The 27,040-nt window shown below is 39.3% G+C and overlaps 1 protein-coding gene across 1 annotated transcript in view; it reads right to left on the reverse strand.

The window, feature by feature from the left end:
• Window positions 1–746: 746 nt before the first annotated feature.
• Window positions 747–27,040, reverse strand: part of NHLRC2 (NHL repeat containing 2) — a 66,204-nt gene continuing 39,910 nt past the window's right edge. Inside the window, exons 6-11 of the mRNA XM_008270532.4 lie at window positions 23,343–23,442; window positions 18,608–18,839; window positions 17,903–18,025; window positions 15,710–15,919; window positions 13,101–13,320; window positions 747–8,808 (exon numbers count right to left, since the gene is read on the reverse strand). Of these exons, the coding sequence (XP_008268754.3) occupies window positions 8,552–8,808; window positions 13,101–13,320; window positions 15,710–15,919; window positions 17,903–18,025; window positions 18,608–18,839; window positions 23,343–23,442 (1,142 nt within the window). The 3' untranslated portion in view covers window positions 747–8,551. The remainder of the gene's footprint in view (window positions 8,809–13,100; window positions 13,321–15,709; window positions 15,920–17,902; window positions 18,026–18,607; window positions 18,840–23,342; window positions 23,443–27,040) is intronic.

The raw sequence follows: 27,040 nt of genomic DNA on the forward strand, positions 1-27,040 counted from the left end.
TGGCATTGGCATCCCATGTGGGTGCCAGTTCATCTCCCAGCTGCTCCACTTCTGATCCAGCTTCCTGCTGGTGTGCCTGGGAGGGCAGCTGAAGATGGCCCAAGTGCTTGGGTCCCACATGGGGGACCGGAATGAAAACTGGCTCCTGGCTTCAGTTTGGCCCAGTACTGGCTGTTGTGACCATCTGGGGAATGGACCAGTGGATGGAAGACTTCTCTCTCTGTGCCTTTGCCTCTCCCTCTCTGTAACTCCATCTTTCAAATAAATAAATAATTTTTTAAAGATTTATTTATTTGAGAGAATTATAGACAGAGTACATGTCAATCTTTCCAGTCATTGCTTTTGGGTTTTAGGTCATTCTCAAGATTGTCATCATCAATTCCAACACTAGATATCCCCTTAGCTTCTTCTGACATTTTTGTAATGTCATTTTTATGTTGTCACAATTACTTTCTAAATCTTGTGTGTAAATGTCAAGTAGAGATCTAATTTTTGTCTTTTTCAAATGTTTCCAATACCATTCACTGAGTAGATTACTCTTCCCCAATATAATTTTTTTAAAAATCCCTATAGCAATGATGATTGTATGACTTGAAGTACCTGCTTGCAGTTTTTCTTAAAAACTAAATGTTATGCTCCTCATCTCCCCACAAGTTCAAATAAATTGTGGGTTGCAGGTCTCCAGGTTATAAAATGATGTCATGCTATACTTAAAACAGGAAGCATATTAAAAACAGAAGCGTGGCTTTACAGAGAAAATATTTAATCTATTTCTTGAAAAAAGTTTACAAAGCTTTAGAAAAGAGGCATCCGATTTCCTCTGGGACAGTACAAGCGCATTCTTGCTTTCTATGATCACACAGATTATATTTTCTTTTGAACTGGTGGAAAAGGCCCCTGTGCTCTCATTCCACACCGTCTTCTGCTCACAAATGCATTTGAAAAAGTCACTGAAGAATACAGTCTTGAAATAAATGTGGAAATATACTGTACAAAAATATATTAATCTGTCTATATAGAACACTTTAAAAACGCACACCAAGTAAATTCTTTCAGAACCAGACCATGTTGAGAACTTGTACATTAGGCTTTCATTGCATTTTCAACCATTAATTTAACAGAAAAAAAAAATCAAACCTTTGGAATGACAGGTATGAAGTCAGCACAGCAGACCAATTCTAGTGTCAAAAACAAACCCACACGCTTTAACCACACAAAAGTTGACAAGCAGTCTGAGTCTCTGCAGGTTGAGAAATCCATGAAATGTTACAACTGGAAACACTGACACACACACACACCTCAACCACACAGCACTCTGACTTGTCCACACCCACACGTGAAGTGACGAGAGCAGTCACCTTTCTCAGCTGGGTGTTTGTGCAGCCTAACAGTAAGAATTCAGATGTGCGGGTTTTTTATTCGCCTATGTAAAATATCGTGACATAGAAAGCAGAAGGAAACCATCTGAAGTCACATAGGGTATTTGCTCCCTTCCTTTTGAAAACAGGTATCAGGAATTCTAGAAAAAAATAGTCCACCACAACAAAACAATTCTGCCCTATCTGGTACTTGTGTAACCGTATTTCCTCATTGAAACTTCTACAGGAGCAACCACTGTTTTTAAAGAAAGGGAAGCCTGGATGTGAAGAGGAAGTGAGAGGGTATTCTTGACAGCTAAATTTTGACGATGAGTATCACAGGCATGCATGCACAATAAATTTCAACTCCATCCAAACAAGAACTTGCTAGCATTTTAAAAAGCAAAGTGAATGGTTCACGACAGGCAGCCCAGCCTGTACATGCTCATAGAATGTGCGTTTCTGGTGGGACTGAAAATCATGCCACAAATTCTAAAAACACAAGACAGTCACATGGCAGAGTCCCAGATTTTCAGAAACGAACTTGTCTGACGTTTCCTTTATTAGCGTAATTCATCAACTGATGTTTCGCCCTATGTCCTTCAACGTGTGTTTCTCAGAAGCACAGCATTCAAAAGATTAGAAAAGGATAACAAAAACGCTGTTTAAATTGGGCTATTTACATCGGAGGGCTGATTTTCTCCGTTTCTCAGCATTATGAGGTCTTGTTCACTTAAAAGTATGTAACCAGGGACATTAAAAGCAAAAGGTAGTAAGTCATTGATTCGTATTACTCAGAGTTCAAGTGTTTAACATCAAAAAGCATCTGACAATTTTGTTTAACTCTGTATGATTTAAAACACTAGACCTGTAAGTTGCTGTTTAAAGAGAAAGGTAACACACTCCACGCCTTGACAGATACAGGAATGCTGCTGGTCTGAGGCTGTGTAGTGCTCCGGCGTGCCTGTTTGGTGCTCTTCAGTGTCTGGTTGCTAGTACAGGTAAGGGGAGGAGGCCTGTGAGATTTTCCTTTTGGTCCTGGGGTTTTCAACGGAACAAAATGTCCTTTGGTGCACCTTGAGAGTGACATGCCAGCAGAGGAGAGGGGTACACCAAACAATGACTAAGTCGTTACTAGGCAAACATGTCTGGGGTTTTAAGTATCTAACTCTAGCCTTTGCAAATAACTGAACTGAAACCTAAGAGATGGAAGGGTGCAGTTAGAAAAGCTAAGTAGGGCTGGGCTGCCTCCCTGTTACACTTTGCCAGGCGCTCTGCCATCAGACCAGCCACCTGCGAGCCGGAGATAGGCAGTCTAAGCGGCAGGTCTAATGTGTGAAGGGGTCAAGGTCTGTCAATGATGGAATATACACAGGCACAACAGCCAAGCCCCAGCTTTCAACACTGTACTCTATATCACCCTCTTGCAAAGAAATGTGACAGCAAACTTAACTATTCATGACAAAACAGTGACCTATGACTACCCTTAATTCTTCATTTAAATAACCTTTGTCTCACAGGAGGAGGGAAAGGCATCTTGGTGACTGAGTGAATTCCACTTTTATAATAATAATAATAATAATAATTTCTGTTACCACTTTCTTAAACTTTCTTATGGATTTCAGGAAAGGGATTTTTACCACAAAGTTAACAACTGCCTCGCTGCGACTTCATTAGCAGACTGTTTCACAGCGGAAAGATGTCTGCTTCTGTACCTGAATGATCATGAGTTATACTTGCTGGTATGCAGCATTCTGCTTCATTATTTTTAATGCTCCTAATGCTGGAATAAAAGGTTGGCCCTGGCAAAATTTTTCCTATAATAGAATTGCATATATTTGAGTCACTGTGCATGTGTGTGTGGTGGTGGTGGTGGGGGGGGGCCTACACACCAGTGTTATTTACAAAGCAAGGAAGCTGAACAAACTTGGTATTTCTAGAGATCACTTTGGCTAATGAAATTTAAAAAAGATATGAATAAGCTTGTTAGGGTATAAGATAATCCAATGCTAAGTATTCAGTTATTCTTTACAAATAGGTCTAAATTATCTTTTGAAGATCAACCGGAAACAGCACTGTTAAATACTAGCACTAGAAAGTTATTTCTTTAATGCTCCACTTGTCAGAAAAATTAGATGATATCTGAAACTAACAAAGAGCAGTACATAAAATCTTGTCGGATATGACAAAGACCTGTTCCGAGGCCTGAATGGTAAAAGTATATAAAGAAAAGTCACATAATTAAATGAATTTATTTAAATTTCAAAAAACAATTATTGGCCGGTGCCGTGGCTCACTAGGCTAATCCTCCGCCTTGTGGCGCCAGCACACTGGGTTCTAGTCCCGGTCGGAGCACCGGATTCTGTCCCGGTTGCCCCTCTTCCAGGCCAGCTCTCTGCTGTGGCCAGGGAGTGCAGTGGAGGATGGCCCAAGTGCTTGGGCCCTGCACCCCATGGGAGACCAGGAGGAAGCACCTGGCTCCTGCCTTCGGATCAGCGCGGTGCGCCGGCCACTGGAGGGTGAACCAATGGCAAAGGAAGACCTTTCTCTCTGTCTCTCTCTCTCTCACAGTCCACTCTGCCTGTCAAAAAAAAAAAAAAAAAAAAAATTATTGGTAGGACTTTAAATTATTATATAAAGCTATTAAAGATTTATGTTAAAAAAATGGCTCTGAGGGCCAATATAGAGGTAGTTGACCTGTCATGCAGGCTCTGCTACTTCTGTGTGATATGGATTAAGCTGGGGTGCTGCTGACCCTCTCTGTGTCTGTTTCCTCATTGGTCAAACAAGCAAAAACAGTACCACCACTCAAGAAGTTAATACACACCAAGCACTGAGAGAAGTCCTGGCAAACAGAGCTCAGTGCATTTAGCTTATTATTCTTTTCATTCTAGTGTAAGGCTAGGTAATGGCAGACCTGTATCGGAACAAAAGATTCCCCACTCACTCCTCATACTCAAGTCATTCGACAGAACTAAGCGTTGGCTGGTACCAGGCCTGGCACTAGACAGCAGGCACAGTCCTTGGAGCTTTTTGGTCTTCAGATGTCACCAATTCTTCCAAGGCTATTTCCTCATCTAAAAAAGGGACACCTACCTGTCTCATAATGTTACTGTAAGGATCAAATGGAGCAACATACGTGAGAGCACTCTGAAGACTTTGTAAAGCATCACTGAGTGAGACTTTTTGGTTAAGGTGTATTCTAGGGGCCAGTGCTGTGGCGTAGTGGGTAAAAGCCACCACCTGCAGTGCCGGCATCCCACATGGGTGCTGGTTTGAGTCCCAGCTGTTCCACTTCCCATCCAGCTCTGTGCTATGGCCTGGGAAAGCAGTGGAAGATGGCCCAAGTCCTTGGGCCCCTGCATCTGCAGGGCAGACCCAGAAGAAGCTCCTGGTTCGTGACTTCGGATCAGCCCAGCTCTGGCCATTGCAGCCATTTGGGGAGTGATTCAGCGGATGGAAGACCTCTCTCTCTCTCTCTCTGTCTCTGCCTCTCTGTAACTCTGCCTTTCAAATAAATAAATAAATCTTTAAAAACAAAAAATATATAAGTATTCCGGTGTAAGCTGCTGGACACATGTTACAGGAATGTGATTCAGACTGGACTTTCTCAAGACAAGCTTATAACTCACAGTTCCAGAAGGTCCTTTAAAAATTTTTAATAATACTGTAGGAATGTTTCTTTGTAACTATAAGATTATTTATAAAATACTAATATGATTCATTATAAAACTACATTTCTCTTCTTGAGCCTTAAATTGATGGAAAATATTAATGTATCAAATAGTTCATAGAGAAATAATCACCTTTAGAAATTGCAGTTGCAAAGAAAATGTCAAGCTATTTGTGCCTATGGCCACAATTTTTTATTATTACTAAGCCAATAACTAAAAAGTTTTATAAATTACTAACCGCTCAATGATAAGGCAACTACGTAAGCCTCATTTTAGAGAGTCAGAATCCAAGTCCACGCTCTGAGCCACTGCACTACATTATACAACAGAAATACTAGAAGGAGAAAGCCATAATCATTTCTGTCTTCACCAGGTCGCACACTTAAGGAAAGAGAACCAGCAGATCAAAAGACGCCAAACAGTGTTCTGATCTTTGGTAATAAAAGTGACTTTAGGGAAGTTATGTAAGTGCTTATGACTCAATTTTAAGTATTTAAAAAACTTTAGTTCTTTTCCACTGGTTTTAAGAATAACAAACTGTTCACTTAAAAAAAAATCCAGAAGTGTAGAATTAAAATTAAAACATCCATCTGTACATGTTTTTAGGTAATTGTGAATCATGGAATTTAGTTGGCTTTTGATGATTGTTCTTAAGCAGGAAGCCAACTATGATGGACAGACTGAAATGTTTTTAATTTGCAGATATAAACTAGTAGTAAATATTGTGCAGGTAGAAAAGAAAATTATATTATAGAGGTAAATATTTTCAATATCTTCCCCAATCTTTCAACTATGGAAAAACAAGCAAAGAACAACCTGGTTCGGTGGAATTAGCTTCAAAGTATACTGCCCATAAAAAGAAACATGTAAGTAATTCTTGAATGGATCTTTTTATCTGTATATGCATACACACACACAGACACACATACTCATCCATACACATGTTAGGCTGTGTTCAGATGTACAGTTTTTTCTGAAGGCCTGATAATAGAACATCTAAATATATTATTCAAATAGTAAAGGAGAAAACTCATTGAACTTTGCCAAAGTTACACTTTACAGGTGATTAAACTGCAAGGTGTTCCTTTGTGAGTAGGTTAAATATTTGCTTGAGATAGAATATTCAAGATAAGCAAGATTCTTTATAGGGATATTAATCCTGAGTACAAAGTCAGAAAAAATCTAATAACTATGAAATATCACGAGGAGGGAAAAAAGTTAACAAATCAGCAGAATAATTTAGGGCAAAGATTAGGTATTATGTTGAAGTGTGTGTAACGCTACCTCACTGCCATTTTGATTAATGTGACCTACACTCTTTAAACTACCACCGAACACAGTAATTTAGGGAGAAAAGCACAAATTAAAAAAAATAAACACAACCCTTACAGAAAAGAGAAGGCAGACATGGATCAAGAAGTTTTAAAAATAAACTGTGTAGTACTTCCTCCTATATTAGAGGCTTATGCTAGTCATAGATTCTTGGAACCTATTTATATTGCTTTAGTGTGACTTATCAAAATAATACTAATCCACTATAAATAATATTTTCAATGTAAAAAACAAAGCAGAGTGGCAGTGGGTAAGGAAACAAATTCAATAAAACTATACTTTGAAAGTCACGAAAAGGATAAACTTAACAATAACCTAAAACTCTGTTTAAACAAAGGGAAAATTAAGGGACTCTAAAAGATATTATGGATTTTTAACATACATGCAAATATGTAATATATACTGTATGTTTGTATATTACACTGAAAAATAAATTATTAGTTATTTCTAAACTAGCAAGTTAAAATTAAATACACTTCTTTTAGAGAGTGAAATTGTTTATGTCCTGAAACAGGAAGTCTTTGCATCCTTTCAACTAAAATGAGATTAACTAAGGCCTATTTTCCACAAAAGAGAATGTAAATGTTATACATCCTTTTATGACAGAACATTTTTTTCCTGGTTGTTTGTGGAGAAAAAGGTTTATGAGGTAATTACTTGTGCATATAATTTTTAATTTTACATTGATGCTTCTCTTAAAAACATGTTAGAAGGCTGCTAAGTAAATCAAAGTCATAAGCTATCCATTCTCTTCATTCAGAGATTTAACCTTATGAATAAAACAAGCGAATACTATATTTCCAGAAACAGTGAAGTGGGCAGATGATGGTGCTAAAAAGATTACATTTCAAATACAGCATTGTTTTTGAAGGAGGGGAAGCATATTATGCCATACTGTCTATAAATATTTATTGAATAAATAAACATGGTTCACCTGTTGTTTTTAAAAAATCCTGTAAGTGCCTAAGTCACAAATACGTTCAATTAGTTTTAGGAAAAACAGGAATAGGTTAAATTATGGTAATTCAAAAAACTACCTTCAGTGGCTTTTTCTTTTGTGGCTAAAAAACCAAGATAGCAGTGTCATCAAATCACTACATATTTCAGGCTTAATATATTCAAGAGTAATATATTAGAATATACGATACTTAATATAGTATTTTGGTACTATAGTATTATAGCACCATAACAGTATGAAAGTATTTCACATTGGAAATTTCACTTTGAGGAGTTAAAAGTGATTTTTAAAAACATCATAGCAAGTGACCATAATTTAAAATTTGAATATAAGAACCACAAAACCCAAAATCATAACCTAGCAAACCTTCATTGAATACTTACAAATGAAATGTAAGTGCTAAAACAACACATATACCCATTTACATGAGATTCAGCTACACAATAAAGCCTTTATCACACACAGTAATGTATCCTTATGTCTCTTTCTCCATGGAAGTCATAATACTTCTGAGGACTCATTTGTTAACTGGAAGAAGTTTAGAGGAGTGGGTCTATATGCACTTAGAGATTCTATGTTCAACTGTTTCTGTATAAAGTTACAAGGCATTAATAATGGCATATTAAAACAAATAATTTATAATAAAAATAGATAAAAATTATCTTAAAAATATCTCAGTAGAGAAAATCACAGAATAAAGATCATATTTACCAGCCATGTATTCTTCAGTTTCTATTGTGATGAAAATACCTTTAGTGGGGCAGAAAATAGACCTCATGTCTTGAATGGCAGATGTCCTTATATAAACACGTGGACTAAAGCATAGGTTCTTTCTAAAGTACTGCGAAATGTACACATTCAAGTGTGCCAACAGCTATTAATAAAGGTAGCAAAAGTAGGTTAAAATACCTAGTATTACTATTATCAGTATTCACTGCAAATTGTGATAATGTTCTCTCCTCTACTGTGGACTTCAGTCTTATGCAGAATAGCAGCATAGATTATAATATTATGGTTCAAACGATGGTCAGTGAGTTAGCTTGCACACAGCCAGAATGAAGGAATTTTTTTACAATATAAAAAGTAAACAAGGAGCATTGCTTTATTTTAGTGACATCTGCTAGAAACGGGGAATGGCGTCTTGGTTTCCAGAGGCAGAAACTAAGTTTTCCTCGTAAGTCATAGTGACGGTCAGGAGGCTGGGGCTGTGGGGAGGACTGCCATGCCTTCTAGAACACATGCCTGAGCTCCACGGGAGCTGCGCAGCCTTGCTGCGTGTCACTTATCTGCAGAGGCTGCCTGAACAGGACTCCCTGCATCATACAAGCGCCACTATCCGCGCTGCAGTAATAGAGCAGAACACTGACACACACAACAGCGTCAAGGGACAAGCAATGGCCAGGAACTTGCAGAGAAATCGTTGGCTGGCTGGACATGCTCTCTATCTCTCCAGATGGCGTCTGTCCTTGAAGAAGCCATTCATTGCCTAGAAAACAAAAAATGAGTAAGACTGTAGGGAATTAGAAAAAAATCTCATGAAGACTGGATTCACTCAACCAACAAGTATTTACTGAAAGCACGTCAGTGTCAGGCATTCGGCTCTGCAGGAAGACCAGAACTACAAATAGGAGGCAGTGTCCACCACGAGCAGTTCCCAATCTGACGATTTTGAATTCAGTTATTATAATTCTTCCCTTTGTTTAAACACTACAAAATAAATTATAAATTTATTTCTACTGAAATCAACTTAAATATTGCAAATATGGTTATAGACCCCAAAGATAAAAGTTTCAGAAATAAAAAAGATGCTGGAGAAAAAGACCACTTTTATCAAATATATAAACCTTGAGAGACATAAAAACTACAAAATAGACTTTACATAGGGAATACAAATAAACTTTATAATTCTGCAGTGACTTTCTAGTTAAAATAATGATGAGTTATTGAGTTTCCAAAAGTAATAATAAAGAAACCACTGATTTCTTTAGAAACAGGTACAGGGTCCTTTCTCTGAAGGGAGGAAAGAACTTCCACTTTGACTATGACCTTGTCTAAATAAGATAAGAGTCGGAGAACTCAAAAGGCTTCCATAGCCTTGGAAACTCATGACTGGAGCCTAGGAGATTACTGATGCCATAAACAAGAGTGTCAATTTGTCAAGTCAACAACAGGAGTCACTGTGCACTTACTCCTCATGTAGGATCTCTGTCCTTAATGTGCTGTACATTGAGATTTAATGCTATAACAAGTACTCAAACAGTATTTTTCACTTTGTGTTTCTATGTGGGTGCAAACTGTTGAAATCTTTACTTAATGTATACTAAACTGATCTTCTGTATATATAGAAAATTGAAAATGAATCTTGATATGAATGGAAGGGGAGAGAGAGCAGGGAAGGGGAGGGTTGCGGGTGGGAGGGAAGTCACTGGGGTGGGGGGGAGCCAATGTAATCCATAAGCTGTACTTTGGAAATCTATATTCATTAAATAAGAGTTAAAAAAAAAAAAAAGAAACAGGTACAGGGTATACATAATCTCCATGGGCTCCCATTGTCTACCTGATTTTAATACGTAAAATTCTTCTTAGACTTAAATACAGATTATCTAACAAAAGTCTAGTAAACCACTTAAAATTGTTTAAGTAGTCTGGTGTCAAGGTTTTCTTTAAATGTCTTTATTCACTTCAAGGCACACACACACGTGCTTCGCAGTGAGAAGGCGCATATGTAAACTGACCATCAGCTCACGCAGGGGTAAGAGCAGTATTCCTGTCATTTTACACAGAGTGCAGTGAACACGATCTAAGACATATGAACGCCTGGGACATCCATACACAGCCTACACCACCTACTGAGCCGTGGTGAAACGCTGTCTACTGCTTGGCTTCTATTTCTTTCCTTTGTCCTCAGGATGAGTCAACAGACTCGGTACCTGCTTCTCTCAGTCCTCTACAATCTCCTTTAGTTTACTGCTTATAGGATTTTACTGACTGAAAGGAAAACTCAAGAAAGATATTTTACATAAGAAGGTTCAAGGCGGCTGGCGCCTCGGCTCACTAGGCTAATCCTCTGCCTTGCGGCGCCAGCACACCGGATTCTGTCCCGGTTGCCCCTCTTCCAGGCCAGCTCTCTGCTGTGGCCCGGGAGTGCAGTGGAGGATGGCCCAAGTGCTTGGGCCCTGCACCCCATGGGAGACCAGGAGAAGCACCTGGCTCCTGCCTTCGGATCAGCGCGGTGCGCCGGCCGCAGCCCACCAGCCGTGGTGGCCATTGGAGGGTGAACCAACAGCAAAGGAAGACCTTTCTCTCTGTCTCTCTCTCTCTCACTGTCCACTCTGCCTGTCAAAAAAAAAAAAAAAAAAGAAGGTTCAAGGCAACAACAGAAGTGCGGTGCTTTTATGTAGGAGCTTTTAAATAATTAAAAAAAATTCTCTATAAAAATCTTTGGCAAGCTTAGCTTCTTTCTGTTTTATTTAATGCTTAACTTTGCTAGTAAGAAAATCAGTAGAGAACTTATACTTTAAATCAGAGTAAGAAAATAATAAATTATGTTATTTTACTGTCCAAGTCTAGAAATAAAAATGTTTTAGATATTTCTCACATATATCATAGAGTTTGTAAAGTTATGATAAGAGGGGCAGGCGCTGTGGTGTAGTGGGTAAAGCGCTGGTTTGAATCCTGGCTGTTCCACTTGCAATCCAGTTCTCTGCTATGGCCCTGGGCTCCTGCACCCATGTGGGAGACCTGGCGGAGGCTCCTGGCCTCAAATCGGCACAACTCTGGCCGTTACAGCCAACTGGGGAGTGAACCAGCAGATGAAAGACCTTTCTCTCTGCCTCTGCCTCTCCTCCTCTCTCTGTGTAACTCTTTCAAATAAATAAATAAATCTTTAAAAAAAAAGTTACAATATGACAGTGGTGTTATTACACTGCTTTTTTGGGGGGAGCAGGAGGACTTAAAAACTTTCACATATTCTAACTACTTTAAATTATAGGGACCAAAATTCAGTTAAAAATAAGTGCTTCCATTTCTATTTAGCCAACTAAGAGAAAATGTTTGTTACTATAAGTATACAATAAATTCCATGAAATAGTTTTCAAAACCCTAAATTATTTGGCTAAACCTTATTTGCCTAAATAAAAAGAATGAAGCTGTTATCTTGGGTAAGTGATTAAAAAAGCTAAATATTTTCTCTATAGACTTTTTCACTTTCCTTTAATACTATCCATAATTTATGTTCAAAGAACTCAATTAATTTGTGCATCTGACAAAACAGTTAAAATAAACATACTAATTTGTCAATATGCTATTTTAAAAATTAATACACTATTTTTTAATCACACAGTGAATACAGAATGCTTTCAGACAGAAGTTAAACTGGCACCTATGATTTGCTGTGAACCTAGCAGGCTGTGGAATGGCCAGAATCTAAGTACTCTCTCCATAGGGCTACTCCCAAACATCAGAGTGCCACATGGTCGGCCTCTCCCTTGTGAACGGTAAGATGGTTTGGTTTCCCCAAGAGCTCAATCCCAAGAGCCAGCCTCCTAAACGCTCAGAGGCAGTTCCTCATGGCTTGCCTACTAAGATCTCTTCGGCCTCTTGGTTTGGACACAGAGCTGAGAGTTACAGGCCAGCAGCTGCTGCCCCTGAGAAGGTATGAAGGTAAGAAGGCACGGGGCAGGATTTGGGTCAAGTACAGAACAAAAGTGTGCAAGAGGGTATGAGGGAGGAGCAGTTGGGGAGGAAATGAAAGATTGGGTGAGATCGTGTGAAATGAGCGTGGGAGACTAGGACAGAGGAAGACCATTAGAGACAAGAAGTCGTGCTTTAGCGTTCTGGACCACTGCTATTTGACTTTAAAACTGCTGGCCCCTCTGTACAGTGTTGGAAAGCACAGCCACAGGCAAGCAGCCTTCTGATTTGCTATCATCAGTTAATGAAAGAAGGAGCTGGCTCACACTGATTCACACACAGAAAAGGAATGGAAGAATGAATAAAGTTGACTGGGAGAGGCCGGCGCTGCGGCTCACTAGGCTAATCCTCCTCCTTGTGGTGCCAGCACACCGGGTTCTAGTCCCGGTCGGGGCGCCGGATTCTGTCCCGGTTGCCCCTCTTCCAGGCCAGCTCTCTGCTGGGGCCAGGGAGTGCAGTGGAGGATGGCCCAAGTCCTTGGGCCCTGCAACCCATGGGAGACCAGGAGAAGCACCTGGCTCCTGCCATTGGATCAGCGCGGTACGCCGGCCGCGGCGGCCATTGGAGGGTGAGCCAACGGCAAAAGGAAGACCTTTCTCTCTGTCTCTCTCTCTCTCACTATCCACTCTGCCTGTCCAAAAAAAAAAAAAAAAAAAAAAAAAAAAAAAAAAAAAAAGTTGACTGGGAGGCGGAGGTACAGAAAAAGATACTTATTAAGAAGAATCCTCATTGTTGCTCTACTTCAGATCGGAACTCTGAGAAGTTCACTTTGGGAATAAGAAAAGAATAAAGACCAAGGTTAGAATAGGGGAAGAGGTACGTGAAATCTCACACCCCAAGAAAGCACGCTAAAAGCTGACACGTAACTTCCGGTGAGTCACGCTATTCTTTAATAAAAGGAGGGGAAAGGATCTTGAAGAGTAAAGAAAATTGCCAAAGTGGAGTTAGATCTGGATTCGGTTTTTCACATTCTCTCAATTTTGCTCAATTACAGAGTAAAAATGTCTCAAAACAAATGAGAAAAAGTACTAGATTAAATATCAGGAATTTATGAAGTATTTCCACTTGCAAGATCAACGCCCATACCTTCAGCTGTCACAAACCAGCAACTGGGCACTCCTTCGGTTAGCTTCGTTCCCGATGGCAGGTCTAGTCGTAGCTTGAACTGGAGGGTCTGGCCAGGACGCGCGGTCACAGGGGAAAGCCTGATGCTTGCGGCAGATTTAGGCAGCTTGGGTAATGTCTTCTGTGTTTCTCCCAGGACCGGACCATCTACCACAGAACTTGCAGATCTGAAGATGGGGAGCTAAGAAATAAGAAAATCTGTTATGAAAGTATACTTCGTAGTAATTGTGGAGTGAGGAAACTTATTTTTAGACTTTGGAAAAAAAATGAAGTTCTGTATCAATAACCTAATTGCCATTCTACTCTGAGTTAGAATGTTTACCTAAGACACCCTCAACATTATTTGGAGGTGCAGAAAGCTAATTTATCTTGGCAAAAAGATTATCAACTTGGGAAAGAGACAGAATTACATTAATTGTCCAACATGTTTACAGATGATGGGAAATGAAAACTAAACTATGAGTGCAGGAGAGACATTCTCTATGTGTAACTGAATTATTCATCTTATATAGAGATCTGTATGAAGAGAAATGACACTTGGGATGATATACCTTGTAAATTACTAGAATGTTAGGGAACAAAAAGCTTTTGTATTTTTTTCAGTTTCACCAACAGGCAACTTTTTTTTTTTTTTTTTTCACATTTGAGTCATCATTTACTAATTTCAGTTAGTGGCAATACACTGCTTAAGACATATTTTTTTTTACATTTTTTTTAACTTTTATTTAATGAATATAAATTTCCAAAGTACGATTTATGGATTACAATGGCTTCCCCCCCATACCGTCCCTCCCACCCATAACCCTCCCCTTTCCCACTCCCTCTCCCCTTCCATTCACATCAAGATTCATTTTCGATTATCTTAATATACAGAAGATCAGCTTAGTATACATTAAGTAAGGATTTCAACAGTTTGCTCCCACACAGAAACATAAAGTGAAAAATAATAGATGATTTTTTTTAAATGATGATGAAATCAGATCAGACCTATTGTCATGTTTAATCCCAGTGAGAGTCAAGTTGGGAATTGATAATTTCTTTTTTTTTTTTTTTTTACAGAAGATCAGTTTAGTTTGCATTAAGTAAAGATTTCAACAGTTTGCACCCCCATAGAAACACAAAGTGAAATATATTGTTTGAGTACTCATTATAGCATTAAATCTCAATGCACAGCACATTAAGGACAGAGATCCTACATGAGGAGTAAGTGCACAGTGACTCCTGTTGTTGACTTTACCAATTGACACTCCTGTCTATGGCATCAGTAATCTCCCTATGCTCCAGTCATGAGTTTCCAAGGCTATGGAAGCCCTCTGAGTTCTCCGATTCTTATCTTGTTTAGACAAGGTCATAGTCAAAGTGGAGGTTCTCTCCTCCCTTCAGAGAAAGGTACCTCCTTCTTTGAAGACCTGTTCTTTCCACTGGGATCTCACTCACAGAGATCTTTTGCCAGAGTGTCTTGGCTTTCCATGCCTGAAATACTCTCATGGGCTTTTCAGCCAGATCCGAATGCCTTTAGGGCTGATTCTGAGGCCAGAGTGCTATTTAGGACATCTGCCATTCTATGAGTCTGCTGAGTATCTCACTTCCCATGTTGGATCACTCTCCCCTTTATTTATTCTATCGGTTAATGTTAGCAGGTACTAGACTTGTTTATGTGCTCCCTTTGACTCTTAGTCCTTTCATTATGATCAACTGTGAACTGAAATTGATCACTTGGAATAGTGAGATGGCATTGGTACATGCCACCTTGATGGGATTGAATTGGAATCCCCTGGTATGTTTCTAACTCTACCATTTGGGGCAAGTCAGCTTGAGCATGTCCCAAATTATACATCTCTTCCCTCTCTTATTCCCACTCTTATGTTTAACAGGGATCACATTTCAGTTAATTTTCAACACTTAAGAATAACTGTGTATTAATTACAGAATTAAACCAGTCATATTAAGTAGAACAGACAAAAAAACTACTAAGAGGGATAATGTATTAAGTTAAGAGGCAACTTTTAATAGATGTTTCTCTTGAAAATTCTATTAGACTATGTCCATATTTTAAAAAACTGATTATAATTTAAGATTTTTCCAATCTTATTTTCAATGCCTTGAGAAATGTAGTTTTTAAGCTCCCTTTGGGCAATTATTCATAATGGATTCAGCACAGGAAACAAAGTCTTTACATTAACCCAAGGATCACTGAAAAGACAAAACAAAAAGCTGAACAACCCAATCTACCCTGCACAGCATGAGATGCAGCGAGCTTCAGTATGTCTGCATATTTAAACACTTACCTGAATCTTTATTTTTTCTTGAAAGTTCATCAAATTCTTTCCAATTTCCAGTATCTTCCTCAAACCCTCAGCATACAAGATAGAACTTGTATTTTAAAAATAACATGATTTCATTAAAGATATCCTGCAGGCATAGTCATCAAAGAAAATAATGCGGGTATCTACTTCCTACTCTAAGTGTATTAATTTCATCACTGGAGATGTCCTAACCCAAAATGCCTCTGTCAGTGCTGTGGGGATCTTAGCGTAGTTCTTAAAACCTTAGGCTTCAAGATTACTTACCACAGAAATCGTTTTTGTTTCTAAATCCATCACTTTAATTTGATGATTATTGGTGTCTGCTACATATAACAATTGACCATTTTCTCCAATACACAAGCCTCCTGGCTCATTAAAAGTTGATTCGGTGAAACTGGAACCGGTAACGTTATCTGTGTTTCCAGTTCCTGCTAATGTTGTACAGCTCTTTGTTTTAGGATCCACAATTTTAATCTAAAGAAGAACAAAAATGTATATATCTTTAGATCAATTGCATGCTTGTAGTATGAAAGTGTATAGTATCAAGCAAAGTAGAGAGTTCCTAATTGCCATTATTATTAATAAGAATCAAAAAAGGTAGTTCTATATATTTTTTAAAAATTCAAACATTACAATTACACAGTCTAATGAGAGATATTCCATTCTAAGGGCTAAAAGCTTTGTAAAATCTCAGTTAAATCTTGCCTTCTAGAAGCAATCTTTGATGAAGCATCTGGAATCAAAAACAATTAAATGTTACTGTTTTTCTTCACAGTGGGACACATTTCCAAAAGTGAAGTGACTTTTTTTTTTAAGGATTTAATTGAAAGGCAGAGTTACAGCAAGAGAGAGGGAGACAGAGAGAGAGAGAGAGAGAGAGAGAGAGAGAGAGAGAGAAATTATCTTCCATTCACTGGCTCACTCCCCAAATGGCCAAAAATGGCTGGGGCTGGGCAGGCCAAAACCAGGAGCCAGGAGCTTCATCCAGGTCTCTTACATGGGTACAGGGGCCCAAGGACTTGTGCTGGCTTCCAGTGCTTTCCCAGGCACATTAGCAGGGAACTGGATTAGAAGTAGAGCAGGGGCCAGCACTGTGGTGTAATGGGTAAAGCAGCTGCCTGCAGTGCTGGCATCCCATATGGGTGACAGTTCAAGTTCTGGCTACTCCACTTCCGATCTAGCTCTCTGCTGTGTCCTGGGAAAGCAGTAAAAGATGGCCCAAGTCCTTGGGCTTCTGCATCCACGTGGGAAAACCTGGAGGAAGCCTCTTATTCCTGGCTTTGGATTGGTGTGGCTCCAGCTGTTGCACCTAACTGGAGAGTGAACAAGTGCATGGAAGATCTCTCTCTCTCTCTCTCTCCCTCCCTCCCTCCCTGTGTAACTCTAACTTTCAAATAAATAAAATAAATATTAAAAAAAAAAAAAAAGAAGTGGAGCAGCTGGGATCTGAACCAGTGCCCATATGGGATGGGCATCACAGGTGGTGGCATAACCCTCCATGCCACACTGGCCCCACAGTGACCTGCTTTTTCAAGAGCATTTAGCACTGTTTGATGATTTTCTACCTTTTTTAAACTTACTGATTATTAGTTGTATCCCAATTACATTAAATTTATGGTCTCTTATCATGAATAATTAACATTTACCATCTACTGATTTTTTTTTTTTTTGACAGGCAGAGTGGACAGTGAGAGAGAGAGACAGAGAGAGAGACAGAGAGAGAGAGAGAGAGAGAGAGAGAAAGGTCTTCCTTTACCATTGGTTCACCCTCCAATGGCCACTGTGGCTGGCGCACTGCGCTGATCCAAAGCCAGGAGCCAGGTGCTTCTCCTTGTCTCCCATGTGGGTGCAGGACCCAAGCACTTGGGCCATCCTCCACTGCCTTCCCGGGCCACAGCAGAGAGCTGGCCTGGAAGAGGGGCAACCAGGACAGAATCTGGAGCTCCGACCGGGACTAGAACCCGGTGTGCTGGCGCCACAGGCGGAGGATTAGCCTAGTGAGCCATGGCGCTGGCCCCATCTACTGATTTTCTAAAAAAAAGTGCAATAAAAATGAAAGAGCTGAATAGACAAAAATGGAAATGCTGCTGAAAAATGGAATTATTTGCCAACAGGCACTGCATCTATTTAATAGCTTAAAAATGAAAATTTGTTAGTTAACATATTGATTTCTCGGCTATCTGCCTCCCCTTTATCTACTGAGCATATTACAAAGCAGTTTTGATGGATCACAGCCCCTGGAATTGGACTGGTGCTTCCCCAGAGTACCATCACAACTTCTTCTTGGCAAAGAAAGGACCAGAAAAGAAAAGAACAAGCTGGTGTCACATATGGTGTCAAAGACTGCTGTTCCTCTCTGTATTTTAGAGTGGCACTTGGAGAAGGCCCACAAGTCTTTCACCACTTTAAATAGCACATACAAAAGGCAAGGTGTTACATAATTTTGTCAGGGCTCACCTTGTGATTATAGGAGTCTGCCACATAAAGTAGATTCCTTTTGCTGTCCCATGCTACTCCAAGTGGGTGCTGGAGTTTTGCGTTGATTCCTACTCCATCAGCATCACCAAAAGCAAATAAATTCTATTTTTTTTTTTAAAAGAAACCGCAGTTATTAAGATTTTTATGCTGCTTTGTTAGGCTATAAAGTGAAAATTAAGATAGGTGAATATGCTATTGGAGTTAAAGGTGAAAATCTGATTTTCATAAGAATAGAGCTAGGTATATAAATAGAGCTTTCTTGATTCAGACCAGTGAGAAATGACAGAATTTAGAACCTGTATTAATCTGTGCTGCTTTGTAGTGTAACTCACAATGGTCACAGTAACCGATCAGGAATAGGCCAAGTCTGCTAGTGCAGTGCTTTTTCCAATCCACTGCCAAGCATCAAATTTACATTTTTCTCGTCTCTCCAGTAATCAATATTTTATCCCTTCTTTCTCCCTGAAGCCTTAACATTTACATACAATCAAGCAGAGTCAGTTTAACTTTCCTAGACGGTCGTGTTATTTATATTTCTTTGTGTGCACATTTCCTTCGGTTTGAGTTCCACTGAAACTCATGGATAGGTCAAGAATGATCTCCCCTCAATTGTATTAACTCCCCACACTTCAGGAACTGCCAGCGTGGTCAGTGTCTGAACGCACATGTGACGTGATGTCCTACCGTGGGGTCTCTTTCTCCTCCGACAAGATGCTTCACGGCTCCATCCTTCAGCGAGATGGTTCTCACAGTACTGCTCTCACTGTCTGCTACAAAAAGGCAGTTCCAGGGCTCCTCAGAGGCCAGAGAAAGACCTGAAGGCTGGGCAAAACCTGCCTTGTGAGGATAGGCATTGTTTCGATTCTCTTCATTCCCACTTCCAGCAAACCGAAGACAGGTTCCCTTTTTTAATTCACTAAAAGACAAGTTCACAGATGGGGTCAACATGTGGTATGTTGTGTCCACTATAGTTATTAAACACATGAATGCAAATGACTGAATCACTGGTGATAGGCACTGTTAAAAACAAAAGCAAAAACAAAAACTAGTGATCTTGGCTTAGTTAAACTGTGCAAATCAGCATTCACTGTGCTTTTTCTAATTGTTGAATTATTTAGCCACTGTGTAGGGATCTGTTCATTTTTCTTTGAAAATACATAAAACTGAAACTACTCTCAAAAGTCAGACAGGAAATCCCTGACAGGGTGAGAATTATAAAGTAATAACAGTGATCAGATTATTGATGAGATAGTTATTTCCCTACCTTACCCTCTTGACTTCCAAGCTTCATGTAATATTAGTTTCTAAAATGGAACTAAAAAGATTATCTTGATAGTGTAAAACATAAAATTTCATTAAAATGTTTTGTGTTCTTATTTAAAAGTAGAGTCTAGCAAAGGAATTAAAGAATAGTTTTTAAAAGACATTCCTCAGGTATTATAATTTTAAGAGAACAGTACAAGATAATTATGTTACTTTAACTGATCAATTTCTAATATACTAGGAAAATTTCTATTTAAACAGCTATTGCAATAATTCCTTTTGTAATGCAGAGAAAGCTTTATATATTTATATCTTTGTTTACACCAGAGGGAATGCAGAAGCAGTGTATTATGTTCATGAAAGGGAAGAAGTTGACTTAGGATGCAAAATGGGAGACTACAAATATCATTTCTCAATAAGGCACAACGTGCAAAAATCTAAAATGACTGTCACATATCTAAAATGATATGTGGCCAACTCTAAGTTAGTAGGGAGTAGGATACAGAAGCAATGGTATACACAATGCATAAAATACCATCATTTATTCAAGAAACTTACTTATAAAAATAAGTTAACCAGAGGGATATATGTAATAACTAACACACAGACCAAATATACTTGGAGTCTTAACACTTTAAAGCAGGAAACACTCTTAAATAAATAAAACAGTGGGGAAGAAGGTAACTTCTAAAATGTTAGGGGTCATTACCATCTGAAGACTGATATTAAATAAAGCTTCCTAGAAGTTAAGAGGCAAGACAATGTGATCAGAGTGACTATTTTCCTATTATGAATGACAGTGACAACTCTACTTATTAGGAAATTTAGGTAGCCCTTGACCATCTATGTCTAAAACAGCCACCACCCAGAACAGCGTATTCCAGCAAGCGGTCACTTCTGCCTGCTTTTTATAGTTATGCCCACGTGCAACGTTACTGCTGACCCCAGTGCTCAGGCTGCTGTCATCTCTTGCCGGGATAGCAGCAGTACCTCCTCCAGGGACCTCTGTCTCTAGTCCTGTCCCACTCTGAGTGCTGCCGTCACTCTTTTTTTTTTTTTTTTTTCTTGGTTAGAATTTTTTTTAACTTTATTTAATGAATATAGATTTCCAAAGTACAGCTTATGGATTACATTGGCTCCCCCCCCCCCATAACTTCCCTCCCACCCACATCCCTCCACTTTCCATTCACATGAAGATTCATTTTCAATTCTCTTTATATACAGAAGATCAGTTTAGCATACATTAAGTAAAGATTTCAACAGTTTGTACCCACATAGAAACACAAAGTGAAAAATACTGTTTGAGTACTCGTTATAGCATTAAATCTCAATGTACAGCACACTAAGGACAAAGATCCTACATGAGGAGTAAGTGCACAGCGACTCCTGTTGTTTACTTAACAAATTGACACTCTTGTTTATGGCATCAGTAATCAACCTAGGCTCTTGTCATGAGTTGCCAAGGCTATAGAAGCCTTTTGAGTTCACCGACTCTGATCATATTTAGACAAGGTCGTAGTCAAAGTGGAAGTTCTCTCCTCCCTTCAGAGAAAGGTACCTCCTTTTTTGATGACCTGTTCTTTCCACTGGGATCTCACTCGTGGAGATCTTTCATTTAGGTTTTTTTTTTTTTTTTTTTTTTTTTTTTTTTTTGCCAGAGTGTCTTGGCTTTCCATGCCTGAAATACTCTCATGGGCTTTCAACCAGATCCGCGTGCCTTAAGGGCTGATTTTGAGGCCAGAGTGCTGTTTAGGACATCTTCCATTCTATGGGTCTGCTGTGTATCTCGCTTCGCATGTTGGATTGTTCTCTCCCTTTTTTATTCTATCAGCTAGTATTTGCAGACACTAGTCTTGTTTATGTGCTCCCTTTGGCTCTTAGTTCTATCATTATGATCAATCGTGAACAGAAATTGATCACTGGGACTAGTGAGATGGCATTGGTACATGCCACCTCGATGGGATTGAATTGGAATCCCCTGGTATGTTTCTAATTCTACCATTTGGGGTAAGTCAGCTTGAGCATGTCCAGAATTGCACATCTCTTCCCTCTCTTATTCCCACTCATATTTAATAGCGATCACTTTTCAGTTAAGTTTCAACACTTAAGAATAACTGTGTATTGACTACAGTATTCAACCAAAAGTATTAAGTAGAACAAACAAACAAAAAATACTAAGAGGGATAACGTATTAAGTTGTTCTTCAACAGTCAGGGCAAGGGCTGATCAAGTCACCATTTTCTCATAGTGTTCATTTCACTTTAACAGGTTTCCTTTTTGGTGCTCAGTTAGTTGTCACCAATCAGAGAGAACATATGATATTTGTCCCTTTGGGACTGGCTTATTTCACTCAGCATAATGTTTTCCAGATTCCCAGGACCAGATGGATTCACTGATGAATTCTACCAGACATTTAAAGAAGAACTAACTCCAATTCTTCTCAAACTATTCAGAACAATCGAAAAAGAGGGAATCCTCCCAAATTCTTTCTATGAAGCCAGCATCACCTTAATTCCTAAGCCGGAAAAAGATGCAGCACTGAAAGAGAATTACAGACCAATATCCCTGATGAACATAGATGCAAAAATCCTCAATAAAATTCTGGCCAATAGAATGCAACAACACATCAGAAAGATCATCCACCCAGACCAAGTGGGATTTATCCCTGGTATGCAGGGATGGTTCAATGTGCCCAAAACAATCAATGTGATACACCACATTAACAGACTGCAGAAGAAAAACCATATGATTATCTCAATAGACGCCGAGAAAGTATTTGATAAAATACAACACCCTTTCATGATGAAAACTCTAAGCAAACTGGGTATGGAAGGAACATTCCTCAATACAATCAAAGCAATTTATCAAAAACCCAAGGCCAACATCCTATTGAATGGGGAAAAGTTGGAAGCATTTCTACTGAGATCTGGTACCAGACAGGGATGCCCACTCTCACCACTGCTATTCAATATAGTTCTGGAAGTTTTAGCCAGAGCTATTAGGCAAGAAAAAGAAATTAAAGGGATACAAATTGGAGCCGGCACCATGGCTCAATAGGCTAATCCTCCGCCTTGTGGCGCCGGCACACCGGGTTCTAGTCCCGGTTGGGGCGCCAGATTCTGTCCCGGTTGCCCCTCTTCCAGGCCAGCTCTCTGCTATGGCCCGGGAGTGCAGTGGAGGATGGCCCAAGTCCTTGAGCCCTGTACCCGCATGGGAGACCTTGGAAGAAGCTCCTGGCTCCTGGCTTCAGTCTGGTCTGTCTCAGGCCATTGCAGCCATTTGGGAGTGAACCACCAGAGAGATCTCTCTCTCTCTCTGTCACTCCCTCTCTCTCTCTGTAATTCTGCCTTTCGAATAAATAAATAAATCTTAAAAAAAAAAAAAAGAAAGACTGGGTGATGAGATGTGAGAAGTGATATGTGTCACTTTTGAGTAGGTGTCATAGGAGCTGTAAGAGCCAGTGACTGACTCACCGACCCCCTCCCTCTTACTCTGCCAGGATGACTGGCAAGGCTCCAGGCGTCAGCCACTTGGTCAGCCTGAGTGGCAGAGTAGTACTCCCTGACACATCGGTGTGACAGGCAAGAAATAAGTCTGTTTAAAGCCACTGGGAATCTGTGTTGGTTGTTACACAAGTATGACCTGGCATATCCTAACTCAAATAATGGGTATCATAAGGATGGAAAAGGGACTTCCAGAAATTCCAAGCAGTGCAGTCCACACAGAGAGAGACACAGGTGCTGGCACTGTGGTACAGCAGGTTTAAGTTGCTGCCTGCGATGCCAGCATTCCATATGGGCACTGGTTCAAGTCTTGGCTGTTCCACTTCCAATCTAGTTCCCTGTTAACGTGTATGGGAAAGCAGTGGAAGGTGGCCCAAGTATTTAGACCCTTGCACCCATATGGGAGACCTGGATGAAGCTCCTGGCTTCAGCCTGGCCCAGCCCTAGTTATTGTGGTCATTTGGGGAGTGAACTCTTACTCTCTCTCTCTCTCTGTAACTCTTTCAAATAAATAATCCTTAAAGAGACAGAGAGGGAGACAGAGGGAGGAAGGAGGGAGAGAGGGAGAGAGGGAGGGAGAGAGAGAGGGAGGGAAGGAGGGAGAGACAGAGAGAGGGAGGGAAGGAGGGAAGGAGAGAGACACAGTCACTTACTTTTTCTTTGGCAGTTTGCAAGAGTCCAATAGGAGTGCCCATATCTGATGGGTCCCTGCCATGGCTATCCATAGAATGTCATCTCTTTGGACCTCTGAACCTTTAGAAAAATAAAGAGCAATTAGTACATACATAGTTGGTAAATAGGAACACTCCAATTGCTTCGGAAATCCAAACCCATGAACGATAACAATATTGCTTATGAATCATTTGATACAAAATAAGATCATCTGCAATGTTTTCAGTTTTGAAAATTTTCTGTTATCTTTATGTATAAGGTCTGTTTCTTTAGATTTATAATTTTACCTGTATTTCACAGGAATCCAAAGTATACTTAATAGCAACACATTCTTCTGTATCTCTGGTTACAATATTTTTAAAAATTTTATTTCTTATTTTATGTGGCAGAAGAAAAAGGCTGACGCATACTCTTCAAAGAAACTCTTTACCAGTCAAATACTGAGCTCTTATCATCTAAGATATATTCTTAAGTAACTGGTTCTTTGAACAATTTCAATGAAAGAACTGTATGTTTTAAGAACTTAAGAAATATATATTGGTGCCACAGTATTAAATTTGTGACTTAGACACAAATCAAAATAGCTATTTAAAAATTAATGTGCATCATCAGCATCCCATATGGATGCTTGTTAGTGTCCTGGCTGCTCTTCTTCTGATCCAGCTCTCTGTTAATGGCCTGGGAAAGCAGTGGAGGATGGCCCAAGTGCTTGGGCCCCTGCACTCACATGGGAGACCCAGAAGAAGCTCCTGGCTACTGGCTTTGGATCATCCCAGCTCCAGATGTTGTGGCTATTTGGAGATGGAAGACCTTTCTCTCTCTCTGTATCTTCTTCCCTCTGTTAACTCTGCCTCTCAAATAAATAAATGAATCTTTTAAAAAAAATTTATGTTGGCAGGGTTGGCATTGTAGGGTAAGGTTACCACTTGCTATGCCAGCATTCTATACTGGAATGCCAGTTTGACCCCGGCAACTCTGCTTCCAATCCAGCTTCCTGCTAATCACCTGAGAATGCAGTGAAACATGGTCCAAGTACTCAGCCCCTGCCACCAGTGTGGAAGAAGACCTAGCCTGAGTTCCAGGTCTGACTGTTGAGGGTATTTGGGGAGTAAATCAGCAGATGGACAATCTAATTCTCTGCCTTCCTTTCAAATAAAATAAAATAAATAAAAAATGTTGAAACATCATTATTTGGTGGTGGCTAACAGTTAAGATGCTCGCGTCTCATATTAGAATGCCTGGGTTTGATCTCTGACTCCACTCCTGATTCTAGTTTCTTGCCAGTGTGGACAGAACCTGGAGAGTAGCAGGTAATATTTCAAGCAGTTGGACCCCTGCTACTGGGAGCCTGGATAGAATTCTTGGCTTCTGGCTCTGGATCACAAAAGCAACGAGGTAAGTACTATTAGTAGGCACAGTTTACAAATGAAGGAACCAAGGCTGAGGAGGGTTAGGTAACTTGCCAGGATCACGGAACCAGTAAATTACAGAACTGGAATCTGAACCAAGGCAGCCTGAGAGAAAAACCTACACCCTTAATCATTTCACACGCTGCCTGTTTTTAACACTATCTGATAAAGCTAAAAAAAAATTTATTTTTTACTTTTTCATACTCAATTATGTTTGTAAAATTAAACTGTACTAAAAGTGACAAGGATGTCATATAATCTGGGAAGTCACTGCCTAACTGCCTTCAAACTACATATAAATAAAGCTTTCCATAATTAGTTTTTAACATACGCATTGCTCTTCTGGTCATTCTAGGGCCACAAAGTGGGACTATTAGAATAAATAAGAAACCTAAGTCAATAAAGCATTATCTGGTATGTTAGAGATAAGTGACATTCCATGAAAGATGGACACATGTGACGCACACAAAACAAGGCTTGGAGATGACAATGCTCAAATATTAGCCATGATCATATAATGAATCTGGATCTGAATTCTACAGCATCCCAAGGGAAGTATCCCCCATGGACAGGGGACACTACAGTCATCCTAGAACATTTACATAAGGAGTACATTATTACAAAATACTTTTATGCTTAAAAGCTATGTAAATTTTTTAAAAGAAAAATATGTGCATGTTGGTGAATTACATTACTTATGAATTTAGGTATGGTAAAGGAAGCTTTTCAAATAATTTGTTACAGGAAAGGGGTTTGGAGATCTTACAGAGTTGAGAACTCATATACAAGTAAAATTTGCCATTATCTATAACAAGTTTCCATTCATGACAAAAAAAAACTCTTAGCAAAGCAGGATCAGAATACAACTTACTTTTTTTTTTTAACTTTTATTTAATGAATATGAATTTCCAAAGTACAGCTTATGGATTACAATGGCTTCCCCCACATACCGTCCCTCCCACCCATAACCCTCCCCTTTCCCACTCCCTCTCCCCTTCCATTCACATCAAGATTCATTTTCAATTATCTTAATATACAGAAGATCAGCCTAGTATACATTAAGTAAGGATTTCAACAGTTTGCTCCCACACAGAAACATAAAGTGAAAAATAATAGATGATTTTTTTAAATGATGATGAAATCAGATCAGACCTATTGTCATGTTTAATCCCAGTGAGAGTCAAGTTGGGAATTGATAATTTCTTTTTTTTTTTCTTTTTTTTTTTTTACAGAAGATCAGTTTAGTATGCATTAAGTAAAGATTTCAACAGTTTGCACCCCCATAGAAACACAAAGTGAAATATATTGTTTGAGTACTCGTTATAGCATTAAATCTCAATGCACAGCACATTAAGGACAGAGATCCTACATGAGGAGTAAGTGCACAGTGACTCCTGTTGTTGACTTTACCAATTGACACTCCTGTCTATGGCATCAGTAATCTCCCTATGCTCCAGTCATGAGTTTCCAAGGCTATGGAAGCCCTCTGAGTTCTCCGACTCTTATCTTGTTTAGACAAGGTCATAGTCAAAGTGGAGGTTCTCTCCTCCCTTCAGAGAAAGGTACCTCCTTCTTTGAAGACTTGTTCTTTCCACTGGGATCTCACAGAGATCTTTTTGCCAGAGTGTTTTGGCTTTCCATGCCTGAAATACTCTCATGGGCTTTTCAGCCAGATCCGAATGCCTTTAGGGCTGAGAATACAACTTACTTAATTTGAGAAAAAGTATTTTTTCTAAAGAACCTATAGCAAACATCACATTTAAAAGTAAAACACTGCAAACATTTCCTAAGAAATGAGGAAAACATACCTACTATCAACACCTCTGCTTAGCATCATATAGAGGGTCTAGCTTGTGTAACAAAGTAGGAAAAAGAAGTAAAAACCACAGATCATAAATAAATTCTAATTATCAGCAGATGACATGATTGCATACATAGAAAATCTTTAACATTTTACAGAAGGACTATCACAATTCATGAAAATTCCTGTGCATGTAAGGTCAGTGAGCAAGAATGAATCCTACTTCTATACCAGCAAACAAACAGAAAACACACTTTATAATGGCATTAGAACCCACCAAATACCTGAGGGTAATTTAGCAGAATATGTACATAAGCCTTTGCACTGAGCATTACTTTGGGAAGAACCACAGGTTTTTACGCAACTTACTCTCATTGAAAAGTGAGCCTTGGCCAGTGATAGATAACAAATGGACAAGGCATCAACAATTAAGATAAAATGACTCCATTCTTTCAGCTTCTAAGGCCAT

Source organism: Oryctolagus cuniculus, chromosome 15, assembly GCF_964237555.1.
Source record: "Oryctolagus cuniculus chromosome 15, mOryCun1.1, whole genome shotgun sequence".
NCBI lineage: Eukaryota > Metazoa > Chordata > Mammalia > Lagomorpha > Leporidae > Oryctolagus > Oryctolagus cuniculus.